General features: G+C 35.9%; 1 protein-coding gene across 1 annotated transcript; it reads left to right on the top strand.

The window, feature by feature from the left end:
* The first annotated feature begins 1,471 nt into the window (after positions 1-1,471).
* On the top strand, positions 1,472-18,122 carry LOC306986558 (cell adhesion molecule CEACAM5). Its single transcript, XM_079589900.1, has 11 exons — positions 1,472-1,513; positions 3,015-3,081; positions 3,266-3,319; positions 3,838-4,110; positions 4,712-4,993; positions 6,464-6,727; positions 9,595-9,873; positions 10,764-11,018; positions 11,716-11,836; positions 15,276-15,321; positions 15,862-18,122. The coding sequence occupies exons 1-10, from the start codon at positions 1,487-1,489 to the stop codon at positions 15,292-15,294; spliced, it is 1,641 nt and encodes a 546-aa protein (XP_079446026.1). The 5' UTR covers positions 1,472-1,486; the 3' UTR covers positions 15,295-15,321; positions 15,862-18,122.
* The last annotated feature ends 1,454 nt before the right edge of the window (positions 18,123-19,576 follow it).

A 19,576-nucleotide genomic window follows, 5' to 3' on the forward strand; every position in this document is an offset into this window, starting at 1 on the left:
TCCTCCTCAGTGCGTGTGGGGCCAAAATAGACACACGTCCTCTTCCAGGTTGTTAGCATTCCCAGTTTTAAACTTCTTCTTAATTATTGCCGAGATAGTGGAAATGAGTTTTCCAACAATTAAACTATATTATCTTACAGCCATTTCATGATTTGTGCAGCTAACAACCTTTTGTCACTGTATTCTCAGGTCTTTCCCATATGATGGATGACTACAGGAATTTGTGTGTCACTACATATCGGTGAAACAGGAAGTCATGACATCACTTAAGTGTTCCTGGTCACTAAGGTGAACTTAAAAACATACCATATGAATGGGAATATACTTCAATTATATTTTTACTCATTAGAATTTCTATTGCCAATAATTCTGGAATACATATATTTCAGGGAAATTTAATTTTTTTATTTTAAGACTTTAATTAAAGGTTAGATTTTTGTGTATATTTTTGAATGAACGACGAAGAGGAGAAATTGCCAAAAAAAAAATTATAATAATAATTCACTGTCAGTTTTGCTCATATTTATCAAGGGTGCCAATATTTGTGGAGCCCACTGTAAATGTTGGTCCATTTCGCCCAAAGGACAGGAAAATGTTTTGGCGGCCAATTTCAGCTGCAATTTCTTTTACAAAATTAAACGATAGACCTAAAATGGGATTTGGACTTTATTTTCTCACTGCTGGAAATCTTACATTTGCTTAAAAAATCTAGTTAAAGTTTCTAGTTCTAACAGGAGACACTGTCATGATTTTCTGTTTGTTTAGTTCATTCCTCTGCACTGAAATCTCAGATAGGTCTGAAGCTGAAGGTAAAGACTTGAAGAATGCTGATTATTAAAAAAAAGAAAAGAAAACATGGTAAATCTGAATAATGATCCAGAGTAAAAAGCGAAATCAAAACAGTGATTCTTGAGACCTGGATGAAACATTTCCCATACATTGTCCCAAAATGATGCCCATTGCATCATCCCTATACAAACCAGCTCTTCAAATTATAATACAATGAAAATAAAATAAATAATATAGACAATTTTCAGTTGGACAAGAATTTCACCCCAGACAAAATTATCCACTAATTACAGCTTTCAATAGTAGCATATTTCAAAAAATATGTATTAACTTGATTTGTTTTCCCCTGAACATGTCTACTTTGGTGCCCTGTACTAGATAAGAAAACATGTGACGGCAAGTCAATTCCCTCAGTTCCCATATGCAACACCCTTGGGCAGCTATTAGCTGGGGGTACACATAAATCAGAAAGTGGTATAAAAATGTGTTATCTTAAAGTAATAGTTTTCAGTGAAGCATACTCTTGAGCAGACCAACTGCCTGCAGTGTTGTTCCACTGGCATTCAGCTCTCCGGGGGATCGTTGTAAGAAGCATGAACACCTGTAAAGCTTTATAGATGGTCATGTATTTCACAGGAATCTGTCTCTGTGAGGTGTTCTTGCAGAAGGACTGCCGTGTCCTTTGACTGCAGGAAGGATGGGGAAGAACCACAGCATATGGCAGGTGCACATGAGCAGACACAGAATCCACAGATGAACCCTCAAATGTTCCTACAAAACATTTTACCCAGTTTACCCATTAATGAAAATTCTGTCATCATTTCCTCACCCTCGTTTTGTTCCAAAGCTGTATGAATTTCTTTCTTCTGTTGAACACAAAAGTAGATATTTTGAAGAATGTTGGTAACCAAACAGTTGATGGGCCCCATTGACTTCCATTTCCCCCCCAGGTGGAGGTCATAGGGCCCATCAACTGTTTGGCTGCTGACATTCGGTCACACTTTAGATTAGGGTCCAATTCTCACTATTAACTACAACTGTTGCCTCAATAATCTCCTAATTACTGCTTATTAATTGTATGGTATAGTTGTTAAGTTTAGGTATTGGGTTAGGGATGTACTGTAAATGGGCAGAATGAGGCATTAATATGTGTTTTATAAGTAACAGCCAATATGCATGATATAAGCAACTAGTTAATAGTGAGAATTGGACCATAAAGTTTTGCCTGACAATCTTCAAAATGTCTTTTGTGTTCAGCAGAAGAAAGAACTTCATACAGGTTTGGAACAATTTGAGTAGGCCTAAATGACAAAGTTTTCAATTTTGTTTGAACTATCCCTTTAAGTCCCAAAGCACTACGTTTATTAACATCTTGGAGAGCATGTTCAAAGAGACCAGTAGAACTGCACTTTCTCTCATGATGATTTAGTGGTAAAGTAAGAGAGAATATAAATACACTGATCTAAGAGATCTACAGAAACCACTATCTTTGTTGAACTCCCTTAATGATGTTAAGGTCTTCAAATACCTATTGCCAATTACTAACTATATTTCTAATATTGGCTGCTGTTCCTTTGCAGCCTACGCACATGCGCAAGCATGAAATGTCTCATATTGACGCTAGGCGGCAGTAGAAGCCAGACGTACATCCTCAGTTCCACATTTTATTTTATTTCTTTATTTTTTTTCCTCTCAACTTCAATTTGAATATAACAGCCAAAACGTGCCTTTGTATTGAAGAAGTAACAGCCATGCTCCTACGACTGGCAGAAACTTAGTCTACTGTAGCCTACATCTGCAACATTACCCTCATTTCATGGACATTTTTATTTCTTACTGTAAAAACACGCAGCAGGTTGCCATATGCGCATAAACTACTTAATAATGAATAAAATAATTCATATAAACAAAATGTTTGTGTAAATAGCCTAATTATTTACACAAATATGAATTGCTTTATTCATTCATAAGTATTTTATGCACATAGGCAACATGCTGCGTGTTGTTAGGCTAATAAATAAAAATGTCCATGAAATGAGGGTAATGTTGCAGTAAGTTACAGTGAGTTTCTGCCAGTCGTAGGTATGACATCAGAAGAGAGTAGGCTACAGGTTGAGAACGGGGCGTGTTTTCAGATAAACTGGTTGGGTGTGTCCGCGTGAATTTTCTCAAGTTCTTTCTTACAGAGAAGTCACATCGTCTCACATTCCTCTCTGTCGCTTCAGGGACTCACATCTTTCCATATGGATTTCTATAACTTTAGGGTTCCTTTGCTCATTTTGGCAGCTTTCGGTAAGTTAATTTTTTTTAAGAAAAACGACGTTTATTTTTATTTTTTGTATTTCAAAAACTAAAATTGTGGATGTACATCTCATGTTAAGTCTTACTTTAAAGCACTATACTACGCCGGGACATCACGTGTAGGTTAACCCTTTATTTCACCTGTGTCCTGACTTAAAAATCGTTCCTCTTGTAGGAAGATGCTGTTCAAGCAATCCGCTTCTGAGCGACAAAGCTATTGGCGTTATAGGTGAGTCGGTGTGTGTGTGTGGGTGTGGATCTACTGGGATATTATAGCCTACGCGTGTTCTATAAGTAATGTCTATATTTTTTCGTTTTCGAATTTAAAATAATTTTGGGCTTAAAATGAAAAATATCTAGGTAGTGTAACTGTCTGGAGAGCTTAAATGTTATTCGTATAATTTGGAAGTTTAGAAGTTTGCCATTTTTATTGTTTCTTATAAAAAACGTTATTAATAAAAAAAAAAAAGTCTGCCAAATCAAAGTCAGTGTGGCTTAACTAAGCCATTTTGTTGTCATGTGACAAGTAAACATGTTGTGTGTTTACAGGTTGGCCTATTACAGGTGCAAGGATGTTTTTTTTAGTACTTTCAATACTGTAGATGGTTGCACCATCGTCTTTTAACTAAATCAAGAATAAAATATTTGTTATTTTAGTATGAAACCATGAATGAAATGCTTAGATACATGTCTAAAAATGTAGCACAGAAGTATTAAACTAGATTTCTCCTCACCACTTTGACCCAGGTAAAAACGTAACCTTCAAAACAACAATTACCTCAACAATGGATTTTCTAACCATAACATGGAACAAAGGTCAAGACAATATAATCACACACATACCATCAAAGAACACCCAAAATATCGATGAGAACTACGCCAGCAGAATCAGCTATAATGCAACAACATGCGAGATTGAGCTCAGATCGCTGACGAAGGAGGATGGAGGGGAATATATTCTCAATTTAGTCACTTCTGAGGCACAAACACTGACAGGACAGATTCATCTTGAGGTTCTTGGTAAGTATTGAATATCAACTGCAATCTTCAGGTATTTAAAGAAACATAAAAAAAAAACTGGGGTAGTGAAGACTAGTGGTTGAAGGTCTTGGATGAATGGTTGTAGGTAAGTCCTGCACACGTATGTTAAAAGCATTACTGAATACTTAAAATGAACTTTAGCAGTTCTTAAAGACTGATTAACACAAAACAGTTAATCTCACAAACAATCAGTGATTAATAGGGTGGATAAATGAAGTTTGCATTGGGTTTTATAGAATGATAAATTATATGATTGAATCAACCCTTGTGGATAGTGATGATGAGTCATTTTGTGACTTTAAACTTTTGATTGTAATATGACTAACTTTAAAGACATTCATCCAGTGACTGGAAATCAAGATTTAGATGTAAAATGTATGTTGTCAAATCTCAGGGTTGGTTATCTAAAAGTTGTTGGTTGGCTTTCCCAAGAAGCAAGTCTGGACCTGTTACTATTATGCCTTGAGCAAGACACTTAACCCCAGGTTTCTTTAAGGTTTCATTACTTGGGAAACTCTAAGCAAGAGCAAAATATGTTTCTAAATGGACTTAATCCATGGTTCTCTTCTCTTCTCTCCAGAGCCTATAACTGACGTCATGATTACGTCTAATATCCCTGAACCTGTAGAGTTCGACAGCACAGTGATTCTGACCTGCTCTGCCAAAGGCTCCTTTACTTACAAGTGGTTCAATGGTTCGGAACCTTTGGTGTTGGATGGCACGCATATGCAGCTGAACCCAATCGGCAATCAGCTAATTATTACCGAAGTTCGCCGTACAGATCTAAGACGACCCATCTTCTGCATGGCAGAGAATCCAATGGAGTCAGGGAAGAGCGATCCCTTCAATCTCACTGTGAGCTGTACGTACCTGATCACACCCACACATGCATAGTCTGACACATTAAATACACAAGCACTGTTTGCCTTAAAGGAACAGTTCACCCAAAAATGTCATGATTTACTCACCCTCATGTTGTTCCAAACCCATATGATGTATTTTAAAAACTCATTTATGCGGTGATATTGTATAAGTTCAGAAGTTTCTTTTTTCATGTTATTGTTCAGAAAGTTTAAATATTCTCAAAACATTTATTTAAATATAAATTTTTTTTGGCTGAACTGTTCTATTAATGGAGAACTCCGGTCAATTTTAACATTGAGCTCATTTTTTTGTAAGTTTGGAGTGTTGTCAATACAGAGAACAACGACAAAAATCGGTGTTGCCTACACCGTGTTATCCTCTTTTTAAAATGTGCACCCTGTTGACTTCAATGGGGCACGTTTTAAACCTGCTTTTAGCCTCTTAACATCTTTGATGTGTCATTACAAGTGCCCAGCCATGTTAGATGATTCCTTCAGAGTGAACACGAGTGAATCTGACTACAGTAGATGTGAAAGATATGAATAAAAATGATGTTATTTCAGCCAGCGCAAATACCTGTATTTACATCCTGTTTTCGGTTGAAGTCCAAAGTAGTCGATTGTCGAGTTCACGCGCATAGGTTTAGTTACCAATGATCACGCGCGTGAACTCGACAATCGACTAATTGACCGGAGTTCTCCTTTAAGACAGTATGATGGAATTGGGTTTTCACACAAATATTCACACATTTCTGCACATACTCAGTTAAAAGTAGCAAAATAAACAGTCGTACTGGATCTGCTGAAAATAAGTTTAGATTGTCTTTCGTTTTTACTGCCTGCAGTCTTTGTCTCTGCAGTTGGTGTGCACTAGAAAGCACACATGACAGCAGAGATCTGAAGAGACTTTCTAGTTTAGACAGGTTCTGGTGCAGGTGTTGGAAAAAATGCAGGCTGAGATTAGATAAAATATAGTTGTGAATGAATGAGCCTGTGAACAGCAGGAAGACGGTAAATGTCTTAAAATAGTGTTTGTGTTTGCATTTACATTCCAAACAGATCAAACCTTTTTAAAGCCTTTATGAGTGCATGGTTTGGTCATGAAAGTAAATGTCTGCAGCAAAGTCTCTATCATTACTTTATTTATTTTTTAATAGAATGCATTGGCCTAAAGTTGAACTATATCCACATCCTAATGTTTAAAATACATCCTCCTTTTGCACATGACACAACTAACATGGCACACCGTTTGATGTTTTTTTTCTAGTGAAAACATAATTCTTGGTTATTTCATGTTGAGCCTTTTATGTCAAAAACTATAATTTCCACACAAAAAATGGAATGGGAGGTTTTAAAACTTTAGTCTTAAGTGTATCAAAAATCCTAAAAGCATAGCTTCCTTGCAAGCACTTTAATAAACCTTTACTCTACCTTCTTTTCATCATCTCCTTTTGTCCTTGTGTGTCTAGATGGCCCTGAGAATATCGTCACGATGCAGACTCCAACTGTTCCATTCCTTAAGAAAGGCTCTAACTTAACACTCACATGCTCTGCCAATTCTGACCCTCCCGCTCAGTTCAAGTGGATGTTTAATGGGGCAGAGCTGTCTCAGACACCCAACATCACCATCCAAAATTTAGAGGAGGAAAACAATGGCAATTATAGCTGTGTAGCCAACAACGTGAAGACCAACCGCAACGTTGTCTCACCGGTTGCTTTGGTGACTGTTCTGGGTAAGTAAAAAGCCTAAAGAAATGTACTGATGCTTTGAATGCAAACCGAAGTTCCATCAAGTGTATGTTGTATTTTTTAGTGCTAGTATTACAGCAGTTTTAATAATATACCGTATTTTCCGGAGTATAAGTTGCATCAGTCAAAAAATGTGTCATGAAGAGTAAAAAAATAATATATATATATATATATAAGTCGCACTGGACTATAAGTCGCATTTATTTCGAAATTTATTTAACAAAATCCAAGACCAAGAACAGACATTTATTCTGGAAAGGCAAGTTATTCAGCTCCACAATAGCACCCAGAACAACAGGCTGAATAGGTGTCCGGTATGTCAACGTAACACATTAACAGTTATTCAGCTACACAATAGCATAAAGAACATGCTAACTAACCCTAAACTGGGAGGCTGAATAGATTAACATAAGCCAGCGAGTCCAGCAAGTTCACCAAGCTCCCATTGAATCCATAGAATTCTTCCTCGCCAACTAGAGCGCCTTCTCGCGGCTGTAGGCGGTAATGTTTTCTCTTGGTTCATCTCAGTCAGTATGAATTAATTTTGATGTATAAGTCGCACCTGACTATAAGTTGCAGGACCAGCCAAACTATGGAAAAAAGTGTGACTTATAGTCCGGAAAATACGGTATTCAAATACATACGTATCCGTACAGTCGTAAAAATACACCATAGAAAAGTAAAGACATCCGTTGAAATCTTTTGATTAGCAGTGGAGCAGCACAGAGATAGACATGCTTTGCCATGGTGACTTCATTGCCAAGAAGAGCGATAAGGATTTTAAAAAAATGTTTAGCTCTCAGAGAAGAGGAACAAATACCTTTGCCTAGAAGGACAATGGAAACAAAACTGAAAACCGTCTTGATTTCTGTGTTAAATGTTGAAGGATTAGTTTACTTGGAACTGACAATTGTAAGACACCATTTACTTGCCCTCATGTTGTTCCAAACTCGGATGACTACATTTCTTACGTGGAACACAAATAGGTGAATTGCTGCGGGTTGCACTTTTCCAATGAAGTTACAATGGGAACTGAGGCTTTCAAACTTCAGAAAGGGCATAAAAGTAGTCCATAAGACTCATGCGCTATATTCCAAGTCTTCTGAAATCATATGATAGCTTTAAGGGAGAAACAGATATCAATTTAAGCTGTTATCTCCCCTAGCTCTCCTTAGTGTGTTCAATAGAATCAATTGATCTGGTTCACAAAACCAATTTGAATGTTTTATTCACTAAATCAGTGAATGATATTTAACTATCAGGCTTCTATCATATGGCTTCAGAAGACTTAGAAGAATATAAATGCACATATGAAAACAGTTCATTTGTAAAGCTTGAAATCTTTCGTCCCCATTAATTGTAATTGCATGGAAAAGAGCAGCCGCTACAAAATTTCTTGTTTTTTACACTGAAAAAGTTGCAAGGTTTACTAAAGGTATCCACATAGCAACTGCTGTATGTCTGTCTGTCTTTATTCAAAATGGCTTCCTGACTTACAAGTGCTTTTAAAAGATGAACCTGTTCCTCTGCTTTACTCTTGAGTCTCGGTTCATGTTAGTGGGTAGAAGTGTCAGGCATGTTCTGCTTTCTTTGACTGAGGGCAGATTGATTGTACACGGCTTACATGTCTTCCCCTGAGGTGTTTCCATGTGTGTGAAACCAGCACGCTAAAGAAAGTAGAATACAAACTGTCTGACGTCACATACACCACTTGGCTAAGGTTTCAGTCGCAGAATACCGACTTCTGCTTGGAGGTTCGTCTTAAAGGTGTAACCGTAATGCGTTTTTGTAATTTATTTTGTATAAAATTTAAATTCTGAACGGTTCATGCAAAAAAGCTCAAACAGCTTTAATGAGATGATCTATCGGTAATACAAAGAATTCTCTCGGGTTTCGTAAAGTTTACTCGAGATGAATTGAGAGAGTTCATTTGCCGCTGTTACATGTGTCCGAAACTAAAAAAAACAGGCGTGAGGACGAAAACAAACTGTTGAACGATAGAGTGTCAGGTATTTGGTGAATGCAATGAGTCTGATTCAGACTGGTGCATTCCACAGTAATGATGTCTGTACAAACAAGAGAAGAAGCGATGGTCGAAAAGTGCTGTGGTGAATGAAGTTGCTGTGAGAGATGTGTGATTTTGTGTGATTAGATTGACGTGTGACATAATATCTGGTCCATTTTACAGCTTTTTTCTAGCCAAGAATCGCCCACTTAGACAGAAGACTGTGAAATCTGAGTGAAATTTAAAAAGACCAATCACAAATCAGATGATTTGTACCGTCCATTTTTCCTTTTCTTTGAAAGAAATTGATACTTTTATTCAAGAATTAAATAAATTAGCATTAAATGTATATAAACTTACAAAATATTTCGAATAAATCTTGTTTTTTTGGAACTTTCTATTCATCAAAAAATTCTGAAAAAAAAGGATCAGTTTACACAAAATGATATGATATACTGTTGTTATTGTTTTTTCAGCATTGATAATAAAAAGAAACATTTCTTGAGTACCTCATCTGCATATTAAAAATAAAATGATTTCTGAAGGATCAGTAATGATGCTGAAAATTCAGCTTTGCATCACAGGAATAAATTACATTTTAAAATGCATTAAAATAAAAAAAATGTATATTATATTACAAATATTTTTCACAATATTACTGTTTTTGCTGCATTTCTATTCAAATGAATGCAGTCTTGGTGAGCATAAGAGACTTATTTGAAAACATAAAGAAATCAAATTTTCAACGTTGTTCTCACCTTATAATTGACATTATGCCTGTCATTGGGGTCCATATTCTGAAAGCATTGCTTATGATTTGTCTTCTCCTTTGCTGTGTTCTTGTAGAGGCCTTATCTGGAACAAATATCTCCAGCTCCACATCACTTCTCATCGCTGGCAACAGCACAGTCAACCTCACCTGCTCTGCAAAAGCTGGTAATGCTGACACCGTGGAATGGCTGAAGGACAGCAAACCTCTGACTCCTGGTGACCGTGTCACCCTTTCAGCCGACAAAAAATCTCTGACGATTGCTCAAGTTGTTAAAGGGGACAAGGGCGAGTACAAGTGCCAATTGAAGAACAAAGTGAACCAAGATGAAGCCAGCTATAATATGGTGATCAACTGTAAGTGTCCACGAGAGGATAGTTTCATTGAAATACTGTCTATGTGGTCAGTAAATATATTCTTACATACATTGTTGCATTGAATTGAGTGCAGCAATTAAAATAAATGTTCTTTATTTGTATCGATGGTTCCATGAAGAACCTTTAACATCCATGGAACCTTTTCAATGCCCAAAAGGTTCTTTAGATTCTAAAATATTTTTCACACTAAAAAGAACTGATCACTCTACGGTTCTTTGGGGAATCACCGGTTCACAGATGGTGGCATCGCTGTGAAAAGCCCCTTTTAAAAGCTTTTTTAACCTTAGAATGCATGAACCAAAAAACATACACAAATGCATAAAGGGGGTCAAAATTACCCTTTAAAAAATATATATATATTTTTATTAATGTAATTAATATACATTTTCATTTTATATTCCCGGTACCACAGACAAAGCTTTAGCCTAGTCCTGGACTAAAATGCATCTTAAAATATGTCAGGTGCACACTAGTAATGTTTAGAAAAGTTACTTGAATGTCCGAATTGAACTAATGCCTAATCCTTGCTTAATTTAAGCCTTGTCTACGATTTAATTAATACTATATTCAATCATTTTTTATATTCTTTTTTCATTACTTCATCTCATTGATAAAAAAAATCCACCTGTCCATTGTTGAAAATCAAGCATGTTCAATATTTCACTTCCGTTCCGAGACACGTGTCATGTCTACTTGGGACACAGTGATTTGTGTATCACTTCTCTGTTGTTGTCATGTCTAAACATTAGTCTATCTTGTTTGGAAATGGTGTTTTCCTTTCTGCTTGTATTGTTACCGACAGTTTGCTTGCTTTACTCTAATGTAAATGTGACCTCCCTAACTGAGCCAATCTCTCTGATATCTCTCAGACGGTCCAGAGAACGTGAAGGTTCAAGGAAAGAATGCGGTGAAGTTTGAAGAGGGTATACAGATGTCCTGCTCAGCGGATTCTGTCCCCCCCAGTATGTACACATGGAAACTCAACGAGACAGTGATGAACTACAGTCGGTCAATCTATATTATTGAAAAGGCCAAAGCTGGGGACAGTGGCATGTACACCTGCGAGGCACTCAACCCGATCACGGGAATGGCGATAAAAGCGACACACAAACTCGCAGTGACAGGTAAACGAGCCATTTTTCATTCAATTATGTATTCCCGTTTTCACCTCACAAAAAGGCCATTATGCCAATTAATGCTAATTTTGAGTTGTAATTTACAATGCAACACTGACTACTTATATACTCATACACTGGCATGATGATTAATTAAATAAGTTAATATTCATATTTCACATTAGTTTATATTATATTATAATAATTGTATTATATTGTTTATTGGAATATATAACATAATATATATTGTATAATATTATATAAGTAATATTTATCCAATCTTTTTAAATTTCGACATTACTGGCATAGGCCACTAAGTGTGCCTGCCACTTTTGAGTGTTACTTAATATCTAGAAATAGACTCGTATACCAGCCAGGCTGATTATTCGGCCGATATTTGTCCATTTTATAACTTGTAATGTGCCAGATTAACAGAATCATTTACACAGTTATATTAATTTCTTTTTCAGTGCCAAATCTATGAACCGTTTTATTGGTAGTATATACAAATAAGTAAAAATGCTAATCATTTTGTTTTCAATGAATTTGCTGCTAAATTGTAGTCTCTCTCTCTCTCTCTCTCTCTCTCTCTCTCTCTCTCTCTCTCTCTCTCTCTCTCTCTCTCTCTCTCTCTCTCTCTCTCTCTCTCTCTCTGTCATATATATATATATTTATGTTAAGCTAAACACCTCATCATGTTTTGCAGAGGTCGGTGCGGTAGACGAGGGCCTATCTGGAGGAGCCATTGCTGGAATTGTAATTGCTGTAATTGTGGCTGTGATCATCATCGGGTGCATTATAAAGTGCAGGAGAAAATCAAGCACAGAGTGAGTCTAAAATTCATTCCTCTCCCCTCGTCACATTCAGGAAACTGAGTATCCAAAACATGCCTGGATAATGTGTTTGTTAGCTGCAAAGGTTTAAAGCAATTGTTTTTGTCTTTTGGATATGTGGGTGTGATCTGGCCATCTTTTAAAGTAATGTTCTGGGTTCAATGCAAGTTAACCTTTCTCTACAGCATTTGTGAATTAAAGGGATAGTTCACACAAAACTGAAAATTCTGTCATCATTTACTCGCCCTCAAGTTTCTTTCTCCTGCTGAACACAAAAGAAGATATTTTGAAGAATATGGGTTATCAAACAGTTGCTGGGCATAAAAATGGTCATAAAATTTACATAAAAAACTATGGCTCAATGGCTACCATCAACTGTTTGGTTACCGACATTCTTCAAAATATCTTCTTTTATTTTCAGCAGAAGAAAGAAACTCATACAGGTTTGGAACAACTTGAGGGTGATTATAAGATGACAGAGGTTGAACTATCCTTTAACATGATAGTCCAAAAATATACTACAAGTCACATGTAAAGAGTAGTAAGTTTACAATGCACGAAAACTGGGCCAGAGTTTGGAGTTAGCATGTTGCTAAGCTAACGATGCCACAATCTAGCATGAAACCACAGCAAATAAATGAATTAGTCAAATTTTATTAGTATATAATATATAAATATAGCTTTGAAAAATTATTTTGTATGGGAATCAACATTTATCAACATTTTTTTCTATTTGTGCCCTCAGATGTGTAAACCTAATCATTAGTTATTGACAGTTCTTGATTGCACAATGCAAATAACTTCACTACTTAACATTTTGACCTCACAGGAAATGGGAGTGGTTTTTAGTAACATGAGACATGACATGTCTATGTCAATCAGCAGACCTTCAGACAACCCAAGTGTGTTTTAAGACATGACTGTCAGAGAGGATATGATGCGCTCTGTCACTTCCCGATTTCTTTCCATTTACTGTGATTTGCGAAATGAAGTCATTTTTCTGTATATCCAGGAACCACTGGTTAATCATTCTTTCGTAACTTCAGTCTTTTATAGAGTGATGTTACTGTGGTGGTGAGACATCACTAAAAATGTGTCAATATTGTTCAGTCTTGTCCATGGTATGAAAATGAAAACTTAGTTTAGCACTTGTATTTGATAATGTAATGACACACATGCCAGTTAAACTTTTTAAGTTTATACACGCCCATTCAAAAGTTTGGGGTTGACACATTTTTTTTAATGGTAATTCTCTTATGCTCACCAAGACTACATTTATTTGAGCAAAAATACAGTAAAAACAGTAATATTGTGAAATATTATTACAATTTAAATGTAATATGTATTGTGTAAATATGTATGTATCTTTACAGTTACAAAAAATCTTACTGAACCAAAACTTTTGAATGGTAGTGTTTAAAGGAAAAGTTCACATGAAAATTTAAACTAATTTAAATTAAAAGCAAATTCAAATAAAAATTATTTCCCGTTCCAAAACCCGTTCCAAACCCAAAGAGCAACAAAAAGTAGTTGACTTGTATGACTCGCACACTATATTCCATATCTGAATATTGTTCTGATAATTCTGAACAATCTATTGCGTTTAATAACAGCATGTTTGGAATAATGTTGGGCTAAATAATGGAAGAATTTTCATCTTTTGGTTAACTATTCCTTTATGGACCATTTCTAAGGACATTTTTTTTTTTTCTCTTCTCTTCTCTTCTCTTCTCTTCTCTTCTCTTCTCTTCTCTTCTCTTCTCTTCTCCTCTCCTCTCCCAATTTACCGCCAAATTCTCAAAGGAGGCATGTTTGCCAAGCCTGTAATCTGTCTACGCATGACACTGAATGCAGACAACAAGATAAATAAACTAGAGGACAGAGTTTTTTTTTTTTAGTTTGGACAACATTTGACATTGATTTAATCAGATTGATGATACTATACAGAAAGTCTGTCTTGTTTAGACAAAAATGTGATACCCAAACGAAGTAAAAAATAATTTCATAGAAGGCCACCTAAATGTTATCAAAATCCTTTTAGGGAGGAATATTTAGGTGGCCTTCTATGAAATAATTTTTTACTTTGCAAAGCTTTGTTTTGCATTTCCAGTATTTCCTGTCCTTTTTAAAGCTTTGAGGGATATTATATGCAAATGCTACTGGTAAGTCTAACAGAGATATGTTTATTTGATTAGAAGCTAGCATACACGGTCTACACACACACACACACACACACACACGCACACAAAACTTCCCAGGTATAGGTGTCACATCAATTATTTAATTTATCCTCCATACATTGCAATTCTTTCTGTCAATTCTATGTTACCGTCAAATGTTTGAAATTCAAAGTTTGTGTAAAGAGTCTAACTTGCAGAGCGGATCAGATCTGAAACTGAAAGTTCTAGCTTAAATTTCCCACCTGTGACTAATGCATCCTGGGAGGGAGTGAAGCCTGACTGCTTCGTTTGTTTTCTGATGTTTGTCATAGATAACGTTCAACCTTAGTTCATTTCCTCTTAGACCACCTGGAAATATGTTGTCTTTATTCAATATTTTCATTAATGGGTTATTTTGCGTAGTTTGCATGTTTTTGATAACAGATGCAGTTCTATAAGACACATTTGTTAAGAACATCTCTTTCTTTTCTCACCATTAATTTTCCTTTCACTCTCTGTCAATCTCTATTAATATTTTTTTCTGTTCAGGTGAATACAATGTAATTGATTGAGGACATAATTACCTACATTTATCCAGTATGTAATTATCGTTTAATCCGAATCTCTCTTTTAGCTCGATGAAAGAATCAGAAAGAGAATAAAAGGAGATGATTTAGGAATATAGTTGGAATGTTAGTCATGTCCACACACGTCTGTCTCTGTCTCACTTCTTACACTCATGAATATTTCTGCAACAGTTTCAGCCTTGCACAACCGTCTGACTGTTGCTTGCTTCTTTTGCTCTGTCGTGCATGTCAATGAAGTCTCAAACGCTACGAGCGTTTGACCTATTTGTCATAGCGTGAATTGTTCAGATATTTTTTTTGTCACTGGAGCAGAAACATACGGTTCATCATGTAATGACATCAGGAGAGAAGAACATGATATGTGTAATTTGTTTGTAACTAACATATCTTTAATGCTTGTGCAACCACCTATGCAAGCGAATAACATTGGCTGTGAGCCGCCTACCTAGACAGCACTACCTAGGTGTGTGCTCCAGTGTGATATATCTTCATGCTTCTTGGCATATCAAAATGTTATGTCATCAGTAGTGAGTGAAGTCTTCAGTCATTTATGAGGTTTTATTTTAGTTAGGCAGAGTCATTGTTCCCATGTTTACCGATCCTGCCTACACCCCATTCTTTCCTCATCTTGTTATGTAATTATTTCCTTCCATCAATGATTAATTTTTTTCTTTTCTTTTTTTTTAGTATTGCATCTCCATATTAAAGCAAGACCTGTCAGTAAGGTGACCCGGTAAGTCTTCCTCTAGTGGTGCATAGCATCTTTTGTTTTCGGTACAGCAGGCTTACATTATTTACATAGCTATTATTTATTGTTGTTTTCCATGCCGGCTCTTTGCATTGACTTCAGGCTATTGACACTAACTTTTCTGTAACCTGCATGATACGTCCGGGCTGACTTTCAAAAGGCGTCCTTATCACATATCGGTGTCGGTTTTGGCAGCATGCGTTGATTAAGTGTCTTGCTTCACTCTGTACACTTTCGCAAAGATATGCTTGACTTTTTCTTGAAAAGAAAGGAGGGATATGCTTCAATCTGAAGAACTAACAAAGGAGTGGCTGTTGCAAGAACTAGTTTTCATGTCTGTTTGTTGGGTGTGGGTAGCTTTCTGCAATGGGAGCCTGTTGTACTCTCAGCGTCATGTTATTTTAATGGTGAATATTAAGCGTTCGAATGGGTGAAGCTTTGCCATCGCTGTGCTGAACGTATTCTCAGTCTGTCTTGCGCTCTCATTACGTCGATAACCCGAAATTATGTACATCTCTTCCCCAGACTTCAAGACCAACCCTTCAGCCATTTATCTTTTTTATCTGCAAAAGCTCTCTACCAAGGCAACTGGAAAAACTGCCCTCACAACTGACATACACCTGCAGATTTGGTCTTTTCAGGAGCTCAACGTGTTTTTAAATGTCCATTGTTTTTTTTATATCCTTTTACCCTCTGCAAACGTAACCCAGTCTTAAGGACACGATAGAGGACGGCGGTTAAACAGCGAGACTGTTTACCTTTATCTGCATCTCTTCCTTCCCTTGGCTGAAGTGGACAGCTTCCTTTGTTCCTCCAGAAACATGATACAGCCTCCATCACCTTCTCATTCCTTCATCTGACCCTTAACCGACAGGTCGGTCGTCCTGGCTTGACGTCTAAGAGGTCATGTTTTGGGTAACGAAATCCACCCTGAAATGCACTGAGGGGTGACGAGACAGTCACGTGTTAAAGATCTCAATGCACCCACAAGGCACTGAAACTTTGAGATTTTAAGACCTGTTCAACATGCTCGGAAGTCCCAAGGGAATGAAGATATGTGGGGCCAACTTGACTTGAAGCCGTTGAGCTGTGGATGGAAGGTCATTCGTGGCATAGCATGCCTTGGAGATCAGATGCATGCTTTAAGCTTCTTAACACCTTTTGCTATACTTTTTTTAAACCCTCATCTTTTCTTGTGTCTCTTAGTGAGCCATACACATTTTATTTTAAAAGTAAGGCAAGCTCCCACATGCTTGAACCGAGGAGCGGGAAGAAAAAAACTGCATTTCTGCGGACAACGACATACCACAGTTTTGCAGCGAAATTGCTACTCTGTCCCCACAAAGATTCGTCCTGCTGTAATCAGGATTCCAATGGATTCGTGTTTTAAAACAGGCCCGTTTTAAAAATCACCTTGCGTTGACAGGAACATCTGAAGTTTAAAACTGAAAAGTATTTGTGTTAATGCGTTAATTTGCTTATTGAGTTCCAGTATGTGAGAAATCTTTTTCTTCTTATCAACAGATATCTGATCCTAATCCTTTTAAAGTTTCGTTTTTAACGGTGTTGCTCTTCGACCAAAGCAGTGATCTGATCTTGATGATCTCTCTAGATAGAGATATATGTTCCATTCATTTATAGAAATTCCACCTTGCTTTATTTTAAGATTCATGGCCACAGAAACGTGTAAAAAAGCCTCTGCTCCTAGATATATTCAAATATATTTTAAAATGTATTTTAAAATATAAAAAAATGGCTAAATTAAATAAAATGCTAATAAATTAATTTTTGATTAGTTAATTTTAGCTCTTATTTTGAGCCATTTTTTTGTATATTGTCAGTCTAAAAATATTTATATTGTCCTATATATATAGGCAATATATTTTTTTGACCCTTGAAATACATTTTGTGATATATTTTTGCATTTAAACGGAATATATTTTCAGTTCGAAAAATCTATTTCATTAAGCCACATTGGTTACAACATATATTTGAAATAAATATTGGCCAGAATGTTTAGCGCCCACTTCAGCAAAGACTACTAGGTGTACAATGTCACTAAATGAACATTCATGAGCTAAGCTGATAAGTTTTTTAAATACTGCATGTACTTTTCAGACTATTTTTCCGACCCTATATGTATGTAAGTTCCAGCCAAAACAATCTTAACGTATATGTATATGCAAGTCGACAGCAAAAATACACTAACACACATTTATTACATATATCTGTACTCCATTTTAGCATTAAAACACAATTATCATAAAACTCTGAGCTTTATAACTCCTTGCAAACCTGTAGACAGTTTTATCTGTACTTTGTAACAGAAATGTTTTCATATAGGCTAGATAGAATTTAAAATTAAATTGGATAATGTCAATTCTTGTTGTTGTGCACAACCTTTTTTGTTCAGTGCTATAAAGCTATTTGAAGTTACCAAATTGGGCCTTGTAGTATTTTTTTTTTTTTTTTTTTTGATGTGATGCACTGGATATTTGTGAGTAAAATAAAATATATGCACATGCAGTGGAGCGTTCCAATCAACATGTTCTCAGGTTTTGTTTACAGGGTGTTTATATTCTCTCAAAATGACCAGTTCAGTCATGTTTTGTATTTTCAATGTTGCTTTGAATATAATTTATTTTCAAATGTTTTGCTTTTATGTGACTGTTATATATGTTTAAAAAAAGAAAGTTTGAACTGCCCCACTTTTTCATGTCATTTACTGAATAATTAGAACAATTATTATTGTAAAACTTGTAATTAAATTTAAAATGTTTTCTACACCCATTTTCGTAAGATTTCTTTGAGGCCTCCAGAAATAAATGATTCCTTGAACGTGTTAAGTGTTTTGTGTACATATATGTGCACGTTTTCTTGTGCTCTTAGAAAAAAAAAGGTAAAGATCTGTGTAAAAACATAAATTGAAAATGATAATGAATAAATCATGAATTGTCAGTTCCAGATTTGGTGAGGGACATTCTTATGATTGGACAAAAATCTGTGTAGTAAAGGGTGAGTCATCTACACTGTAAAACATTATCGTATATGATCAGCTAGTTATGACAACATCTTTTTTTAAAATTTTAACTAATCAAAATAAGTTAAGCAATTTCAACTTTTTTATAAGTTATACAAGATTCAACCAATTTTTTTAAATGACTTAAACATCCAAGTTGATTGTACTTAATTTAAAGCAGCAGCTTTTTTCAGTATATGATTTGATTTTAAATGCATACATACAATTTGACTTCCATGGTGTTAACAGTGTCAATGTTTTGAGCAGTTCTTTTTTTTTTTTTTTTTTCTATTGAAGACAGTGCTTTGTGGATGTTATTATCACTATTCTTGGGCAGGTGTGAAGGAACTGTGTTGAATTGCACAGGTCTCCTTTCATATGTGACCAGTTGAGCTGGTTCATTGGCCTTAAGTCAACAGAAAGATCCTTAAAGCTAAGAGCTGCTGGGTGTACTTAATACCTTCACTGTGGGAGACTAGACTTGAATGTGTGCAGTGCACCCATTCAATAAATGTAAATGTCAAAAAAGGAAACAAATGTGTGTTTAGTCTCTGTCACGACGGGCCGTTCTGAATTTCGAGTGCCACGCCTGGCGTACAGTGGCTTTTGGTGTTTCTTCAGCTCTCCCTGTGACTGATGCATTGAATGTGTGGTGTAACCTAAGTATGCATGACTGGTTTCTCACTGGTCATGAAGCGCAATTTGTCATCTCCTGAGATATATAATCCAGTGTGTGAATAGTGTGTTTGTACAGTATATTGCATGAATAGACTTCTTTTTCATTCTGACTAGTGAAAAGAATTACCATGGTAACAATAGTTTATGCCAAAATATAGATATGTTTCTAAAAACTGTTGCCTTTGCCATAAAAATATCATCTTAAAGGGTAAAAAAGGTTTAATTCAATGCCATTTCTTTGTAATTATTTGTGAAATTTACTAGCACCTTCTTAGAGAAAATTGTTTCAAAGTAAATCATACACCAGCATTTTTTTTATTTGCAGTAGTGATTCGTGATGGTATTTGATGGAATTTACCATGGTAACTTTTTGTCAAGGGTGTTGCCTGCAGTTTAAAGGAGAACTCCGGTCAATTTTAACATTGAGCTCATTTTTTTGTAAATTTGGAGTGCTGTCAATACAGAGAACAACGACAAAAATCGGTGTTGCCTACACCGTGTTATCCTCTTTTTAAAATTTACACCCTATTGACTTCAATGGGG

The sequence above is a fragment of the Phoxinus phoxinus genome (assembly GCF_949152265.1).
Source record: "Phoxinus phoxinus genome assembly, chromosome: 19".
Classification (NCBI taxonomy): domain Eukaryota; kingdom Metazoa; phylum Chordata; class Actinopteri; order Cypriniformes; family Leuciscidae; genus Phoxinus; species Phoxinus phoxinus.

What these genes read in the sequence shown, in the direction of transcription:
- LOC306986558 (XM_079589900.1), top strand. Translation starts at nt 1,487, where the DNA reads ATGGGGAAGAACCACAGCATATGGCAG. An exon ending in AGAACCACAGCATATGGCAG is followed by an intron (nt 1,514 to 3,014) that starts GTGCACATGAGC and finishes CTGTCGCTTCAG; the next exon opens with GGACTCACATCTTTCCATAT. An exon ending in TGCTTTGGTGACTGTTCTGG is followed by an intron (nt 6,728 to 9,594) that starts GTAAGTAAAAAG and finishes GTGTTCTTGTAG; the next exon opens with AGGCCTTATCTGGAACAAAT.